Below are 14,373 nucleotides of genomic sequence, written 5' to 3'. Positions count from 1 at the left end.
ACCGTTTAATTGGATGAGAATTGATTTGCTAATTCTGACAAGCCATCAGGGAACAACATGAAAGTCAGAATAAGTTCTTCTTTTGGTTCTCAGGCTTGACATGGAAAATGTCAGATTTAATTTGCATACTGGCACTTCTAAATCACAGTAATTACACTTGAGCTTCTGGATCGTTTAGTGAGACTATGTGTGTAACGCAAAGATGTCAAACACAATCTGTGATCAAAGCATAATTCATTGTTTTTTTGTTTTTTAACAAATACAGTGGTTATTATTATAAATGACCATCCATGGCCTTATCATATATTTTAGGTGTAGGAACATGACCCTTTTTGCAGTTTTTTGGTTTTGAAATGTACAGCAAGTTTTACCAGACCCATAAATTATTAAACTAAACTACAGTTACTCGCAGCTGTAAATAAATTAATAATAAATAAAAGAAATGGGCTCTATCAAACCGTGAAGTGGAGCAGAGAAATTAAATCCATTTTTTACAACCTATTTCTTTGTGGGAATATGTGCTTTGGAAAGAATTTCTATTCCTAGATAAAGACTTTTCGCTCCATGGCATAATAACTAAAAGTTTCGGAGAATTAAACAGGACATAGTTTGGCATGAATTAACTTAATTTGCTGTCATGTTACGTTCAATGAATTTGAAGATATTCATACTAAAAAGCTCTGGATGGATGATATTTTATTGCTATTTTGAGCAATGATGTTGAATATGGTCATACTTCACATGTCATTTGAATTTCGCATATTTACATTGTTAGATGATCATTTTTGTTATTACATGGACCATGCACAGCAGGTAAAATAAGTATAAGTAAATAATAATAATATTGAACACGTTACAATTTTTCTCAGTAAATATATTTCTAAAGGTGCTGTTGACATAAAATTTTCACCAAATGTTGGTAACAACCCAAGTAATCCATACATACAAAGAAAACAAAACAAATAAGTTCATAAATTTTGTGTAATAGAATGGAATGACACAGGGAAAAAGTATTGAACTGCTGAAATTTATTTAATTCTTAGTACAAAATCATTTTTTGGTAATGACAGCTTCAAGACGCCTCCTGTATGGAGGCCCATTCTTCCACACAAACAGTCTTCAAATCTTGAAGGTTCTGTGGGCCTCTTCTGTGAACTCTGATCTGTAGTTCTTATTTTCTGTTGGATCAGGTGATTGGCTGGGCCATTCTAGCAGCTTTACTTTCTTTTTCTGAAACCAATTGAGAGTTTTCTTGGCTGTGTTTGGGATCATTGTCTTGCTGAAATGTCCACCCTTGTTTCATCTTCATCATCCTGGTACTGTAAGTGTTGGGACTAAACCAGCTAATATTAATTTCTACTGATTAGGGGCAGGATTGCTTTCTAGTTACTGATGGATTTTAGCTGGTGTCTTGGCTTTCCATGCCTTTTTGTACCTCCCATTCTTCATGTGTTCAATGCTTTTCCCCTGGGTCTTTCCATTCTATTTCTGAACTTATTTGTTTTGTTTTCTTTGTATATATGGATTACTTGGGGTGTTACCGACATCTAGTGAACATTTCAATTCAACAGCACCTTTAGAAATACATTTACTGAGAAAAATGGTGACGTGTTCAATCCTTATTTTATCCGCTGTATCTTTTAAATGATGCTGTTTCAGATCAGTGAGACTGAAAAAGGGTTCTTGTATTTCAGGAGCTGTGCATCCTGGATCATGCCCCGCTGTAACAGATTTTGTGTGTAATAATGGAGACTGTATTGAGTATCATTTGGAGTGTGATGGTAAAGCTGATTGTTCCGATGAGTCTGATGAGATTGACTGCTGTAAGTACATCTGCACTAACCTTGAAATTCTTGAGTATTAATGCAATATAGATACAATGTAAATACAAAATAGGTATTAATACAATATTTATGGAGCTAATATCTCAACTGTTCATGTGGTCTGTTAGTGCATGTTCCAGGAGCTTGTAATTTTGATATGCCCAGCGGCCTTTGGCAAGAGACCTGTCATCTGTCTCAGGATCCTTACAATGACTTTGATTGGGATATAGGCTATGGCAGAATGCGTAATGGGACAGGACCATCAGCTGACCACAGCCCCGGTTAGTAAAACCTAAACTTCACAATGACCTTCAATCACCTGGCTAGTATAAATATGACTAGTAAACACACACATATCACCAAAGGGTAACATATTAAAATCTTTGTTTTGCTTTCAATAATTAGAAAATGTGCATTACTAAAAACTAAATGTTATCATTATGTCATAATGAGTGTGTCTTTCTGATTGGCTGAGATTTGACAGTACCTTTGTCACACAGATTGTATTACCTGGATAGTGAATCTTCTTACCTCCCTTAAACAGTGAAACAGACAGCTTGATAATACCTGATCCTGAATCCAAACAAGCTACATATTAATCGAATACTAAACCTTGCTATTTTATGTAAATATATGTGGATGGAATAGCAATTTTTGTACAAGATTCCCATGAATATGAGATGCGGTTTCTGTAAAGTTGAAGCCAGCCGTCTGAATCATCGAATGAATCGTTGCGTGATTTAAAAACCAGGGATTAAAGCCCCGTTCACACCAAGAACGATAACTATAAAGATAACTATAAAGATAACGATATTAGTGTCCACACCAGCGAACGATATCGTCTGTTTATTCTAAGCGCACGCTCGTCTGCCGCTTTAAATTCTTGAGCTGGTTACAGCAGGATGGATTCTGATTGGCTGTCAGTGTTTTATCGTTCATCAGCTGAAAAAAAATCGTTTTGAAAGTGATCACAACGATATCGTTCCTCTGTATTGTTATCGTTATAGTTGTGGTGTGAACTATGCTATTCTTTAATATTGAGAACGATTTTTAGAACTATCGTTATCTTTATCTTTATAGTTATCGTGCTTGGTGTGAACGGGCCTTTAGAGTCAGAAAAAATCAATCACTAAAAGCCATTTCCCAGCTACTTCATCAATGAGTGTGATTAAGATCTGGATTTCTGCCCCTCATATACTCATGTCCGGTTCTGCTAAAAGATCAGTGTCTCTCAGTAAAAGCGTTAAGTGTACATTATTTTAATTGTGAAAATGAGTCTGCCCTCTAAAAGGTGATCGATTTACTGAACCTACTATTGATTTTCCATGCCAGACAAAGAGTCAAGGAAATTGCTGCACAGTGTGTCTTTTGAGTAAAGCCGTGGAGGAGTTATGCAGTGAAATCTAATAATGTTTGTTGTTACAATAGCTATCATAATACTATAATAACATAATCAAATTTTTGACAAGATAAGAAATTGTTTCTAATATTTGTAGGGGTGTAGTGGTGTAAAAGTATTGAAGTCTATGCAAAATGAAAATTCACCCCATCTTTTTTGTTAATGCATGTTATAGATTTTATGTTGTAGATTTTGCTTGTGAACATTTAAATTTTTTTTAACTCCGTGGTAATTGTTAATGGTGATCGTAAAAACGTGCCAATTTTTTTTTTTTTCAATTTCATTTACATATTTTCACAGTTTTAGCAGGCATCTTTGCTAAAATAAATATTTAATGCATTTTAGGTGACATTTGTGACCCTGGAGCACAAAACCAGTCTTAAGTCGCTGGGATTTATTTGTAGCAATAGCCAAAAATACATTGTATGGGTCAAAATTATAGATTTTTCTTTTATGCCAAAAATCTTTAGGATATTAAGTAAAGATCATGTTCCATGAAAATATGTTGTAAATTTCCTACTGTAAATATATTAAAACTTAATTTTTGATTAGTAATATGCATTGCTAAGAACTTCATTTGGACAACTTTAAAGGCGATTCCTCAGATCCCAGATTTTCAAATAGTTGTATCTCGGCCAAATATTGTCCTATCCTAACAAACATTAGGATGGAAAGCTTATTTAACAATGCTTAACAATGGAAAGCTTATTTATTCAGCTTTCAGATGATGTATAAATCTTAATTTCTTAATTGACCCTTATGACTGGTTTTGTGGTGCAGGGTCTCATTTGGTTTACTCTTTCAGATGGAGGAGGTGGGTATCTGTATGTGAACTCCAGTGCTCAGAGAGAAGGAGATATCGCCAGATTCATAAGCCAGCTGGAGTTTCCTGCGAGTGTCGGTATATGTCATCTGCGCTTTTGGTTCCACATGTATGGCTCACGTCACATGGGTACACTGAAGGTGAGATAATACTTTAATACAAATATATTTTGAAATATACACAAATAACATCTTTTACATACGTTTTTACCATACCATTCAAAAGTTTAGAGTCTGTATTTTTTTATGTTTTTGAAAAAGTGTCTTGCTCACCGAATCTACATGAATCAAAATACAGTAAAAATTTAATATTGTGAAAAATTATTTCGGTTTAGACATTTGTTTTGAAAAAACTGAACTTCCAGTCTTGAGTGTCATGTGATCTTTCAAAAATCATTCTAATATGCTGATTTGGTGCTCAAGATTTTTTTTTATAGTTATCAGTAATTATCAAATTCAAAACAGTTGTGCAGCTTTATACAACTAGACAACTTGATGGTTCAAGAGAACAACATTTATTTGAAATATACATTTTGGTCACACTTTATTTTAATTAGCTAATTTGCTGCTTATAATAGTTAGTAAGGTAGTTGTTAAGTTTAGGTATTGGATAGGATTGGGGATGTAGAATATGGTCATGCAGAATATGTGCTTATACGTACTAATAAACAGCTAATATGTTAATAATAGGCATGCTAATTAAGCAACTAGTTAATAGTGAAAAGTGGTCCCTATACTAACATGTGTTACTGACATTTTTTATAACATTTAAAAAAAAACTTGGAGCTGCAGTGTATATCCACCTTTGAAGCTTCCCTTTGCATTATGTGGCAGTATTTTACTCGCAAAGATGAGCATTTTGGAGCACTGCAGCCTGCTATATATCAGTCATGAAGTACATTTCCCCCTTCTGGTCTTATTCCATGAAAAGAAGAGCATGTATTATGATTCATAAAATGAGTAATGAAAAATAAGCTTTAAAGTTTTTGGAGCCAAATGTGCAGGAGTTCAGTGAAATTCCTTTCACTGCCTTTGTTTTATATTGAAAACACTGAGCTTTAAAGCACCTCTTGAAGACTGCGTAATGAATTCTGGGCACTATATTGCAGGTGTATACCAAGGGCCACAGTGGAACACCTCTGCTAATGTGGGCAACCTGCGGAAACCATGGAGACAACTGGCATTATGCTAATGTGATCTTATCAAATGCATCACCCTTCAATGTGATCGTTCAGGCAGAAGTGGGAGCAGACCAGTGGACTGACATTGCTGTGGATGACATCTCTTTCACTAGACAATGTGTGGTTGGAGGTACAGAACTACTGATTGCTTTTGATTCTTGTCTCTTCCTGAATTGAAAATGGCTTTACTATTTTGTTTCTGTATATGTTCAGGTCCAGTGACCCCCATCCCACAAACATGCCCCAGGGAGCACTTCCAGTGTTTGTATCTGTTTGAGTGTATACCACTGAGTTGGCACTGTGATGGTGAGGTGGACTGTCTGGACAGCTCGGATGAGGAGATGTGTGTGAGTGTGGTTCCTGGCACTATGCCTCCTCAAACAGGGTGTGAGACGGGAGAATACCGCTGCATGAACAACAGCTGTATTCCAGCTCTGCTGCGCTGCGATGCGGTTTTAGACTGCCCAGATGGAGAAGACGAATATGGATGCCGTAAGACCCAAGCACAAATCTGTTTCATATACATCGTAGTACATCATATCTGTAAAACAATCAGATGAAATTCTCTGTCTCTGTTTCTGTAGCTGTTAAGATATGTGATGATGGAGAACTAGTGTGTGAGGCGACAGCAGACTGTGTAGCATATCAGAGTCGATGTGACGATATTGTTGACTGCCCTCCTTTTAACCCTGATGAGTCCAGCTGCTATGGTAAAACAAACATATTCGCTCATCTCGTTCATATCATTCATGTTTTTGTTTTTTTAATTTGTCAATATTTTGTTGCTGTGACGAATACAGTCGGCGTTGTATTTAAAAATGTCGTGGCTCTTCCATACTTTATAATGGCAGTGAATGAGGGGTCGAGATTTTGAAGCCCAAAAAAAATAGGCTACCTGTCAACCCTCCCGTTTTTCACGGGATTCTCCCGTATTTTACCATTCTATCCCACTATCATCCCGTTTAAATATTTTCCCGTATTTCTCCCGTATTTTTAATCTTTCTATTAAAAAAAATCCCACTGGGCGTATTTTATATGTTTGCTACATTCGCTTCTGTAAAACTCCCATAATTTGTAAGGGCCAAACCTCATTTTAAAATATTCACGACAACAAATTCCAGGGTTGTCCAGTTGCCAGATATTGTATGAAACGCATCTTTCTCACACGATTGACGCATACAAATTTCAACCGATTTATCCCCTCAACCTGGCAACCTACATCCCAGTGATGCTATTGATATGTGCGCAGGGAGTACCGCGGGAAGGAAACAATGATCACTGGTAGAAATGGGAGGAGAAGACTCAGGTGGTGCTCCAGAGAAAAAAAATAAATATACATATAAATTTTTTACATATTTAATTAAAAAAATTAAAATTAAATATTTACATGTATAATGAGATATAGCTTACACTTCAAAAGGCTATTTAATTGATTAAATATGAGTGCTGCAAGCAGGGCCGTTTCTAGGCATAGGCGAGCTAGGCGGTCGCCTAGAGCGCCACCAGCTGAAGGGGCGCCAATGAACGCACGTACTGGCACTTTTAGCAGGGTTGTGATAAAGAGTGGCACGGTCACCCTGAAATATGACTGCCCCCACACTGGATCCCCCAACATTATTGGGCTAGAGTACTGTCAATCTGACGATGCCTGTATGACACTAGATCAGAGCCTATACAGGCATCTAGTGGCAACACAATGATATTACAGATACTAAATTGTGCAAAATGTTTATCTTAACAGTCAATTTACAAATAATGCATTCAGATTTGTGGAACTCAATGCACTGAATCTCCACAAATTAGTGTCGTTACTATGACAACCAATTTGAATGTGACAAGCAACTGGTGTCTGAAAAGAATCATTTATATATCATATATTTTTAGAGTATCTTCTATAGGGATTATAGGGATTAGGGATTTCGCCTAGGGCGTCAAATTGGATAGAAACGGCCCTGGCTGCAAGTTTCAAAGTCAGGCGCTGCACTGCTTTGTTTACTGCGGTTACCGGGGAAACGGAAAAAGCGCCACCTTCTGGCGGAGAGTGAATTTGCATTTTTCAATAAGCCCTTCTGCTCTTTTAGACCAAAGCCAAAAACGACCCTTATTTTTATGCAGAAAACACGCAGTTGTAAATGTGAACTGGTGGATAATGAATTATAAAACTCTAAAGATATAGCCTACACTAAGATATATTTATGTTACTAAATGAATATAATTGTTTGATAATAATTGTTTAAATTAATATTTTAAAAAAAAATAATAATATAATATAATATAAAAATAGTTAATTTTGACTTTTTTTTACAACTGTCAATTTAATGCATAGCAATGAATACAAACAACTAATGGTGGTAAGTATATACTACCATTCAAAACTATGGGGTGAACATTACAGTAAGAAGAGTAATGTTGTGAAATATTACAATTCAAAATAACTCTAATCTATTTTAATATATTTTAAATAATAAGGTATTTCTGTCATTTGCTGATTTTGTGCTCAAGAAACATCATATTATCAATGTTTAAAAACAGTTGTGCTTTACTGTCTCTTTTGATCAATTAATGCATAATTGTTGAAAAAAAATCATACTGACCCCAAATTTTTAAACGGTATGTTATATTGTTTTACTAAAAAAAAAAAAAAATTTTTGGATTTCAATTTAGGAATGTTTTCGGGGTCGAAAAATGATTCAGTGATTCTGAGACCACCAATGATTATTCAACAGACAATGTGAGAGAGGTTGAGGAGAAAGGAATAGACAAAGATAAGATCAGTACATACTTTTCTGACTTTATTCTCTAAATGAAAGGTTACATTTATAGCTTAAAAATGTATGAACTACATAAAGCCCATCAAAGTAAAGTGACTTTTTAGGAGTAGCATAATATATTACTTCTCATTAAGTGGGCACTTTCTTCAGGGGAATATTCCTGCAATCTTCAGATTAAAGGAGCTGTGGCCCAGGAGCACTGTAGGGGTGAAGAGCCTCGGTCAAGGACATGTCATTAATGGGCACTCTCTGTAACTCTCAGGTTAAGGATTGCCCCTCACTGAGCTGGAACCTGCACCTTTTAGCCGCCAGCCCATAACCTTAACCACTTGATCTGTGTTAATTAATGGTGTGAAATGAGGTCCTTATCACATTTTATCATTCAGTTATGATGATAATTTTATCATAAGTCATTATTATATGTGGATGTGTTTTATTTTTTAGAGTGTCCATTTGGGTACTGTCTCAATGGAGGGAGGTGTTCAGTAAAGGAAAATGGAGCAGTGTGCATGTGAGTTTCCCAAGCACAATAGTACACTCACAGTGAATCCCAAAATGTTAATAGAGTTAATAATAGTTAATAGAGCATTCATCTGTATGACAGAAGCTATGCATTTAAAGCAACTAAAGAGGCTTTCTCTTACTGTTCACTCCTCTTGGACTGCTAATACAGATTAATGCAAAGTATATGTTTGTTATGGAGGACAAATGATGATTTTTGTTGGGTTAGAAAAAAGTGTTTGCCTAAAGTCTGACCTAAAAGCTCCTTTAAGTTTTACCTGGGGAAAAAAATCCCCACCTTCACCTGTCGGTCATGGTCAGGCAGGTGGCAAGACCCTGTTGGAGATCTTTGCATTGAATTATTCATGCTATCCTACAGTGCCAGCCGAATATCACATTGAAATGTGTGTGAGTTATACAAAGAGTATCAGCACCCTGACTCTTAGTTTAAACTTGCACTTTTCAGCGAACTGCCAAAGCAGGCTTTCTGTAATTACTGTTCCACGTGTGCCAAGAAACACAATCTTTCTCCATTTGAATTAACCCCCCAAAGCCTCAAATGTTTTCTCTCTCCTTGTCTTTCTCTTTGAAATGGTGTATGTCATCGCTAATAAATTATAAGAATTACTTAAGTCTCTTGTTCGCAGACACTAGTGTATTTGTGTGTGCATGAGGTTGCTTGCAGAATAGCTTAAGGACATTCTTTATGTGAAAAGATCTTCCCCACAGGCAAGAAAAGGAAAAGAAAACACAAGGAGAAAGTAAGAGAAAAGAAGGGACAAAGAGAGAATGTGTGTCTTTTTCTCATTACAGGAGCCAAGGGAAGGCTGCTGCTGATATTAAGCTCATGTGGATGTCTCCAGGCAAATACTTGTGCACTTATTTATTTATTTATTTCTCTTTTGGAAAGTTGAGGATGGCCAGCATTCCCTTATGAATTATCTCTGCCATTCAAAGTCAGTGTGTGCGTGTTTCTGCAATGATGATGTTTTCCTCTCTAGTTGTCCATCACAGTGGACTGGTAATCGTTGCCATATAAAAGAAAAACCTTTTCTCACAACCACATCCACAACAGCTGTGATACCAGATAGTAAACTAGGTAACTGGATTGGTGAGTATATGCACATGCAATTATTTGAATATAAATGTACTAGTTAAGCAATAATATGTGTGTTTAATTGTGAACTCTGCAGCTGTCAGTGTTGGATTAAGTGTGGCATTGATCCTGGTGGTCATCGCAACTGGAGTCATTCTGTTCTTGTTATTTCAAAGGAGACATTCACTAAAGTAAGTCCATTCACATTCAAATGAACTCGGAAAGTGTCTATAAAATGTATGGGTATTGACTGCATTGTTCTTGACTGAATAGAGACTCCAGTCTTATTGATAATGAAGAGTTGGATTGCTCAACCTTTGACTTGCAGAAAAAGGTCAGTCATATACCTCAAATTATAAAAGCCATGATCAAATAAGTTGAGCATTATTCAGTCGTGTGTTTGTTTTTTAATAGAGACCTTCGTTTTCCCTGCCATGTTGAATCTCTAATACATTCCCTAGACTCTCTTTTTTTCATCCCTCTCCATTTCTTTTTTTTCCACTTACTGCCTTTTTTCCACTTTGGAGCGAACAGTGTTATTTAGTAATTTGAACCGCTCTGCAGGTGTGAGAGAGAGCTCTGTCACACTGCTGATAGGAAATATTGACCCGCGAGCTTAAGTTTGTGCGTTTGTGTTGGTGTATGTGTACATTTAGCACTCAGTGCTAAACTCGCTGTATTTTGCATGTGGCACAGTAATTTTCACTCTCCTGTGTAGTGTAGGGTAGTTTTTAGTGAGGTCTGGCATATTTTAATGGCTAACTGAGATTTCTCCATATTTTGCTAAGTTATGCATTCATGTCAGTGAGCTGAATCAAAAATGTAATGCAGTAGGAACCCTAGTGTTTTGAAAACAATTATTGATTTTCATAATTGTATTACACTAATGTAATTTGACTGTGAGCTTTGGAAAGATGATATATTAAAGCATTAATATGGTTGTTCCTATAGCTGTCATTTTATTAAATAAGTTTACTGAGTAATTCTGGTTTCAGCTGCCCTCTCTTGACGTTAGACCCAGATGGCCAGTACATTCTCGACTAAACATCAGCGTTTACCCATGGAGAGAGGATGCAAAGGTATGAAAGTCTGGTTGTCATAATTAACAAAGTGACCATTCAGTTCCACCCCAAAAAACACTTTTAATTTGAAAAGACATACTGGTGATGTACAATGCAATCTGTGGACTATTTTATTGCTCTGCACTCATCACATATAGCTTTGACATGCAATGATCTGACTGAGGCTTGGGACCAGAGGACCTAAGTAATACATTAATCTTCTGCTTAAGCAATAAATGAAAATAAGGTACCAGAGAAAATATGGACAAATCATAATGGAAGAAAGGTCCATCATAATGTCTCATCATAATGATAGGATGCAGTTGCTGGCCGCTCGAGTGTTCCAGAACTGCTCTGTATAAATGGACTATAAGAAGACTCAGTGGTTTTCATTTGTTCATCTGGGCCCGTCTTTGCTTGTGTGTGTTATTCAGGTCTCCAGCTCAAAGGAAAGCAAGCTCTCTTTCTCCAATCCAGTCTACAAGTGCTCAAACAGTTCTGAAGCTTGAAGAAAACACAGACACGCAAACACTGGCTGTCACGTCCCTATAGATTTAGAGCACTATCCACTTCATTTGAGCCTCCCCAACAGCATGGCTGTACTGGCTTAAGGTTTAGAGGGCTTTTTTTGAACACAGACTGGTGGGAGGAAAAAGTGTGACCACAAACAAGATCCAATTAAGCAAAATGAAGCAGTTAAACTATCAGTCCTAAAAAGAAAGTTTCTTATAATAATCTGTGACATGTAACACATTCCATATGTTATGAAATCTCTCTGAGGCACTGAAATTAAACTTCCATCTTTCTTGTTTTACTTGTTTTACAAGAGCCAACACTTAATGTCAGTGCCTGTTTTAACATGAGGGGCTATGCTGATAGATGCCTTTGTATGTTTAACAACTCAATTAATAGTATCTCATTGCCAGTGAATGTTCAAAGCTTGAAGAAAACACAGACACGCAAACACTGGCTGTCACGTCCCTATAGATTTAGAGCACTATCCACTTCATTTGAGCCTCCCCAACAGCATGGCTGTACTGGCTTAAGGTTTAGAGGGCTTTTTTTGAACACAGACTGGTGGGAGGAAAAAGTGTGACCACAAACAAGATCCAATTAAGCAAAATGAAGCAGTTAAACTATCAGTCCTAAAAAGAAAGTTTCTTATAATAATCTGTGACATGTAACACATTCCATATGTTATGAAATCTCTCTGAGGCACTGAAATTAAACTTCCATCTTTCTTGTTTTACAAGAGCCAACACTTAATGTCAGTGCCTGTTTTAACATGAGGGGCTATGCTGATAGATGCCTTTGTATGTTTAACAACTCAATTAATAGTATCTCATTGCCAGTGAATGTTCAGCCTGGTCTCGCAAAATGAAGCAGTTAAACTATCAGTCCTAAAAAGAAAGTTTCTTATAATAATCTGTGACATGTAACACATTCCATATGTTATGAAATCTCTCTGAGGCACTGAAATTAAACTTCCATCTTTCTTGTTTTACTTGTTTTACAAGAGCCAACACTTAATGTCAGTGCCTGTTTTAACATGAGGGGCTATGCTGATAGATGCCTTTGTATGTTTAACAACTCAATTAATAGTATCTCATTGCCAGTGAATGTTCATGTTCAGTTTTAAGACTTTTTAATATTAATTCATATAAATTAGAAGGCATTTTTTTGAACAGTATCTTTTTGTTTCATTGAAAATACCAAACAGTGTCTTTCAGAAAATAAAGGAATTAATTTTTTTAGAGAATCATAGATTTATTAAAATTAAATTAAATTAAATATTTAGGATGACCACAATGTAACATTAATCTGGGAAGGTTTATCAAATCTTATATGGAGTCTGGGTGCCATTTCAGAGATTGTTTTGTTTTTTCATAGCCTGCTCTCCTTCCAGATCTCTGTGGTTTCGAGAATATTGTATTTTCATTACTTTAAATGTGCGTTCAATCACCACTTGGTCTCCTTTTGGATTCAAGCAGACCACATTTTGACAGATCATAAAATTGAAAACTGTAATGATACCAAAACATGCACAAAGACAAGTGAAGTAGTTAACTGTGCAGTGCCAGTGTTTAAGGGAAAAGGACATTTTCGTTGATACCAGAACACTGGAACAAAAACTGTAAATGTACAATGATAAACTCTCAATATTACAAACTCTCTGTAATCCTGCATTCTTTGTCCTTTTTTTTCTGGTTCTCATTCGTCAGAAGTCAAAACAAATGCTTTGTCTTAGCACAAAAATGAACTACAAAGTATGAAATGAAACATGATGATTTGATAAGAGCCTTTGAATATAGATGAATTATCTAGGAAATGTGTCTTTGCGCAGACTGTAACATACACTTGTCAAAGATGTTTTAGAATTATGCATTCATTAAAAACATACAAATTGAATTTCTGAAATGTGCTCTGCATTACATGAGCATCAATAAGCCCACATTGTGTTTTCTCTGGATATCTCTCAAGAAATACATAAAGATCTGAATTCAGACTTTTACACACTATTACAAGTTTTTACTGTCAGCTACTATAGACAGCTAATCGTTTACAGCTGTTTACAGTCTACAAAATGTTGTAGTGTTCTGATTCTGCTTAGAACAGGTTTGGTCCTCCTCCTTATATCCTTCTTTAAACCTACAGATATTCCTGTTGATTTATTTGTCTTGTTTTTTTTTTTTAATCATGTTCATAATGAAACATTTGGTTTTTCAAATAGGGACCTCCGGTACCCTGCTATGTACGTAGACAGCTGGGATCTTTCTATTAACAGTGTGTGAGACAGGAAATTAAATTTCCTTGAACACAGTGAAAAAGTTTTGCCGAATTTAAGTGTTATTGCTGAGGTGTAAAAACTAATAGAAAGAGACAGTATAATATTCATCACGCATACATTTACATGCTCACATTTGCAGAGAGGAGTTTCATTCTTGTGCTTAAATATGCAGTCAGTTCATCTGAATCTCAACGAAATAAAAAATATGCATATAGTCCATTCATCAATTCTGCACTTTCATTTTAATGTCTTTCTGTATCTCACCACCTCTTTCAGTGCTTCAGAGTCTCAGAAATTGATAGAGAAGCACCAGAAAAAAGCCCGTATTTATAATACATTATAAGGGTATTCTTAAGGCTTTATAATGAATGCATAATGTATTATAAAAAACCTTATTATATGTTGTGTCATCTCATGAATAATCATAACAACAGTTTTAATATATTATAATATTTACTTATTTGTGGTTATAGCTTTTAAGAGTATGATGATTTATAACACAATGAACACGTTGCATCCACTTTTACAATGGATTATATTTCTCATAGTTATAATATATTATAAGTCTCATATCTTGCTGTCACGAATCCGGTCCATGAACTTCCTTCTGCTAGCCATCAGAGGTCACCCTTTCCGATTTCATTGACTCTCGCACTACACACTGTTGCACATCACCCCGGACTACATATCCCATCATTCATTGCACTGATTGCACCCAGCTGTTTCATATCACTCCCTCACTATTTAACACTCACTCTGATCCCATCCCTCGGCCGAGTATTGTTTAGCGCATATCTGCGATAGCTGCACTACAGAGCCCTCATTTGTTTCCCTGCCTTAGCCTTAGCCTTAACCTTCGGTTTTGATCTTCACCTGTTTTCCTGGATTTCTCCCTTTAGCCTTGCCCCTGTGACTCTGTCTGCCAATCGTC

General features: G+C 36.1%; 1 protein-coding gene across 1 annotated transcript in view; it reads left to right on the top strand.

Annotated features, from left to right (window-relative positions):
* malrd1 (MAM and LDL receptor class A domain containing 1) overlaps positions 1 to 11,424 on the top strand; it is a 34,716-nt gene extending 23,292 nt beyond the window's left edge. The window contains exons 22-33 of the mRNA XM_016280058.1: positions 1,695 to 1,823; positions 1,952 to 2,104; positions 4,028 to 4,185; positions 5,154 to 5,355; positions 5,439 to 5,717; positions 5,810 to 5,935; positions 8,441 to 8,507; positions 9,499 to 9,596; positions 9,691 to 9,784; positions 9,867 to 9,927; positions 10,589 to 10,672; positions 11,089 to 11,424. Coding sequence (XP_016135544.1) covers positions 1,695 to 1,823; positions 1,952 to 2,104; positions 4,028 to 4,185; positions 5,154 to 5,355; positions 5,439 to 5,717; positions 5,810 to 5,935; positions 8,441 to 8,507; positions 9,499 to 9,596; positions 9,691 to 9,784; positions 9,867 to 9,927; positions 10,589 to 10,672; positions 11,089 to 11,163 — 1,526 coding nt within the window. The 3' untranslated portion in view covers positions 11,164 to 11,424. The remainder of the gene's footprint in view (positions 1 to 1,694; positions 1,824 to 1,951; positions 2,105 to 4,027; positions 4,186 to 5,153; positions 5,356 to 5,438; positions 5,718 to 5,809; positions 5,936 to 8,440; positions 8,508 to 9,498; positions 9,597 to 9,690; positions 9,785 to 9,866; positions 9,928 to 10,588; positions 10,673 to 11,088) is intronic.
* Positions 11,425 to 14,373: the final 2,949 nt, after the last annotated feature.

Source organism: Sinocyclocheilus grahami, unplaced genomic scaffold, assembly GCF_001515645.1.
Source record: "Sinocyclocheilus grahami isolate Dianchi unplaced genomic scaffold, SAMN03320097.WGS_v1.1 scaffold136.1, whole genome shotgun sequence".
In the NCBI taxonomy this organism is placed as follows: Eukaryota; Metazoa; Chordata; class Actinopteri; order Cypriniformes; family Cyprinidae; genus Sinocyclocheilus; species Sinocyclocheilus grahami.
Note: the sequence above shows the minus strand (reverse complement) of the source record. Positions and strands in the feature narration are given on the sequence as shown.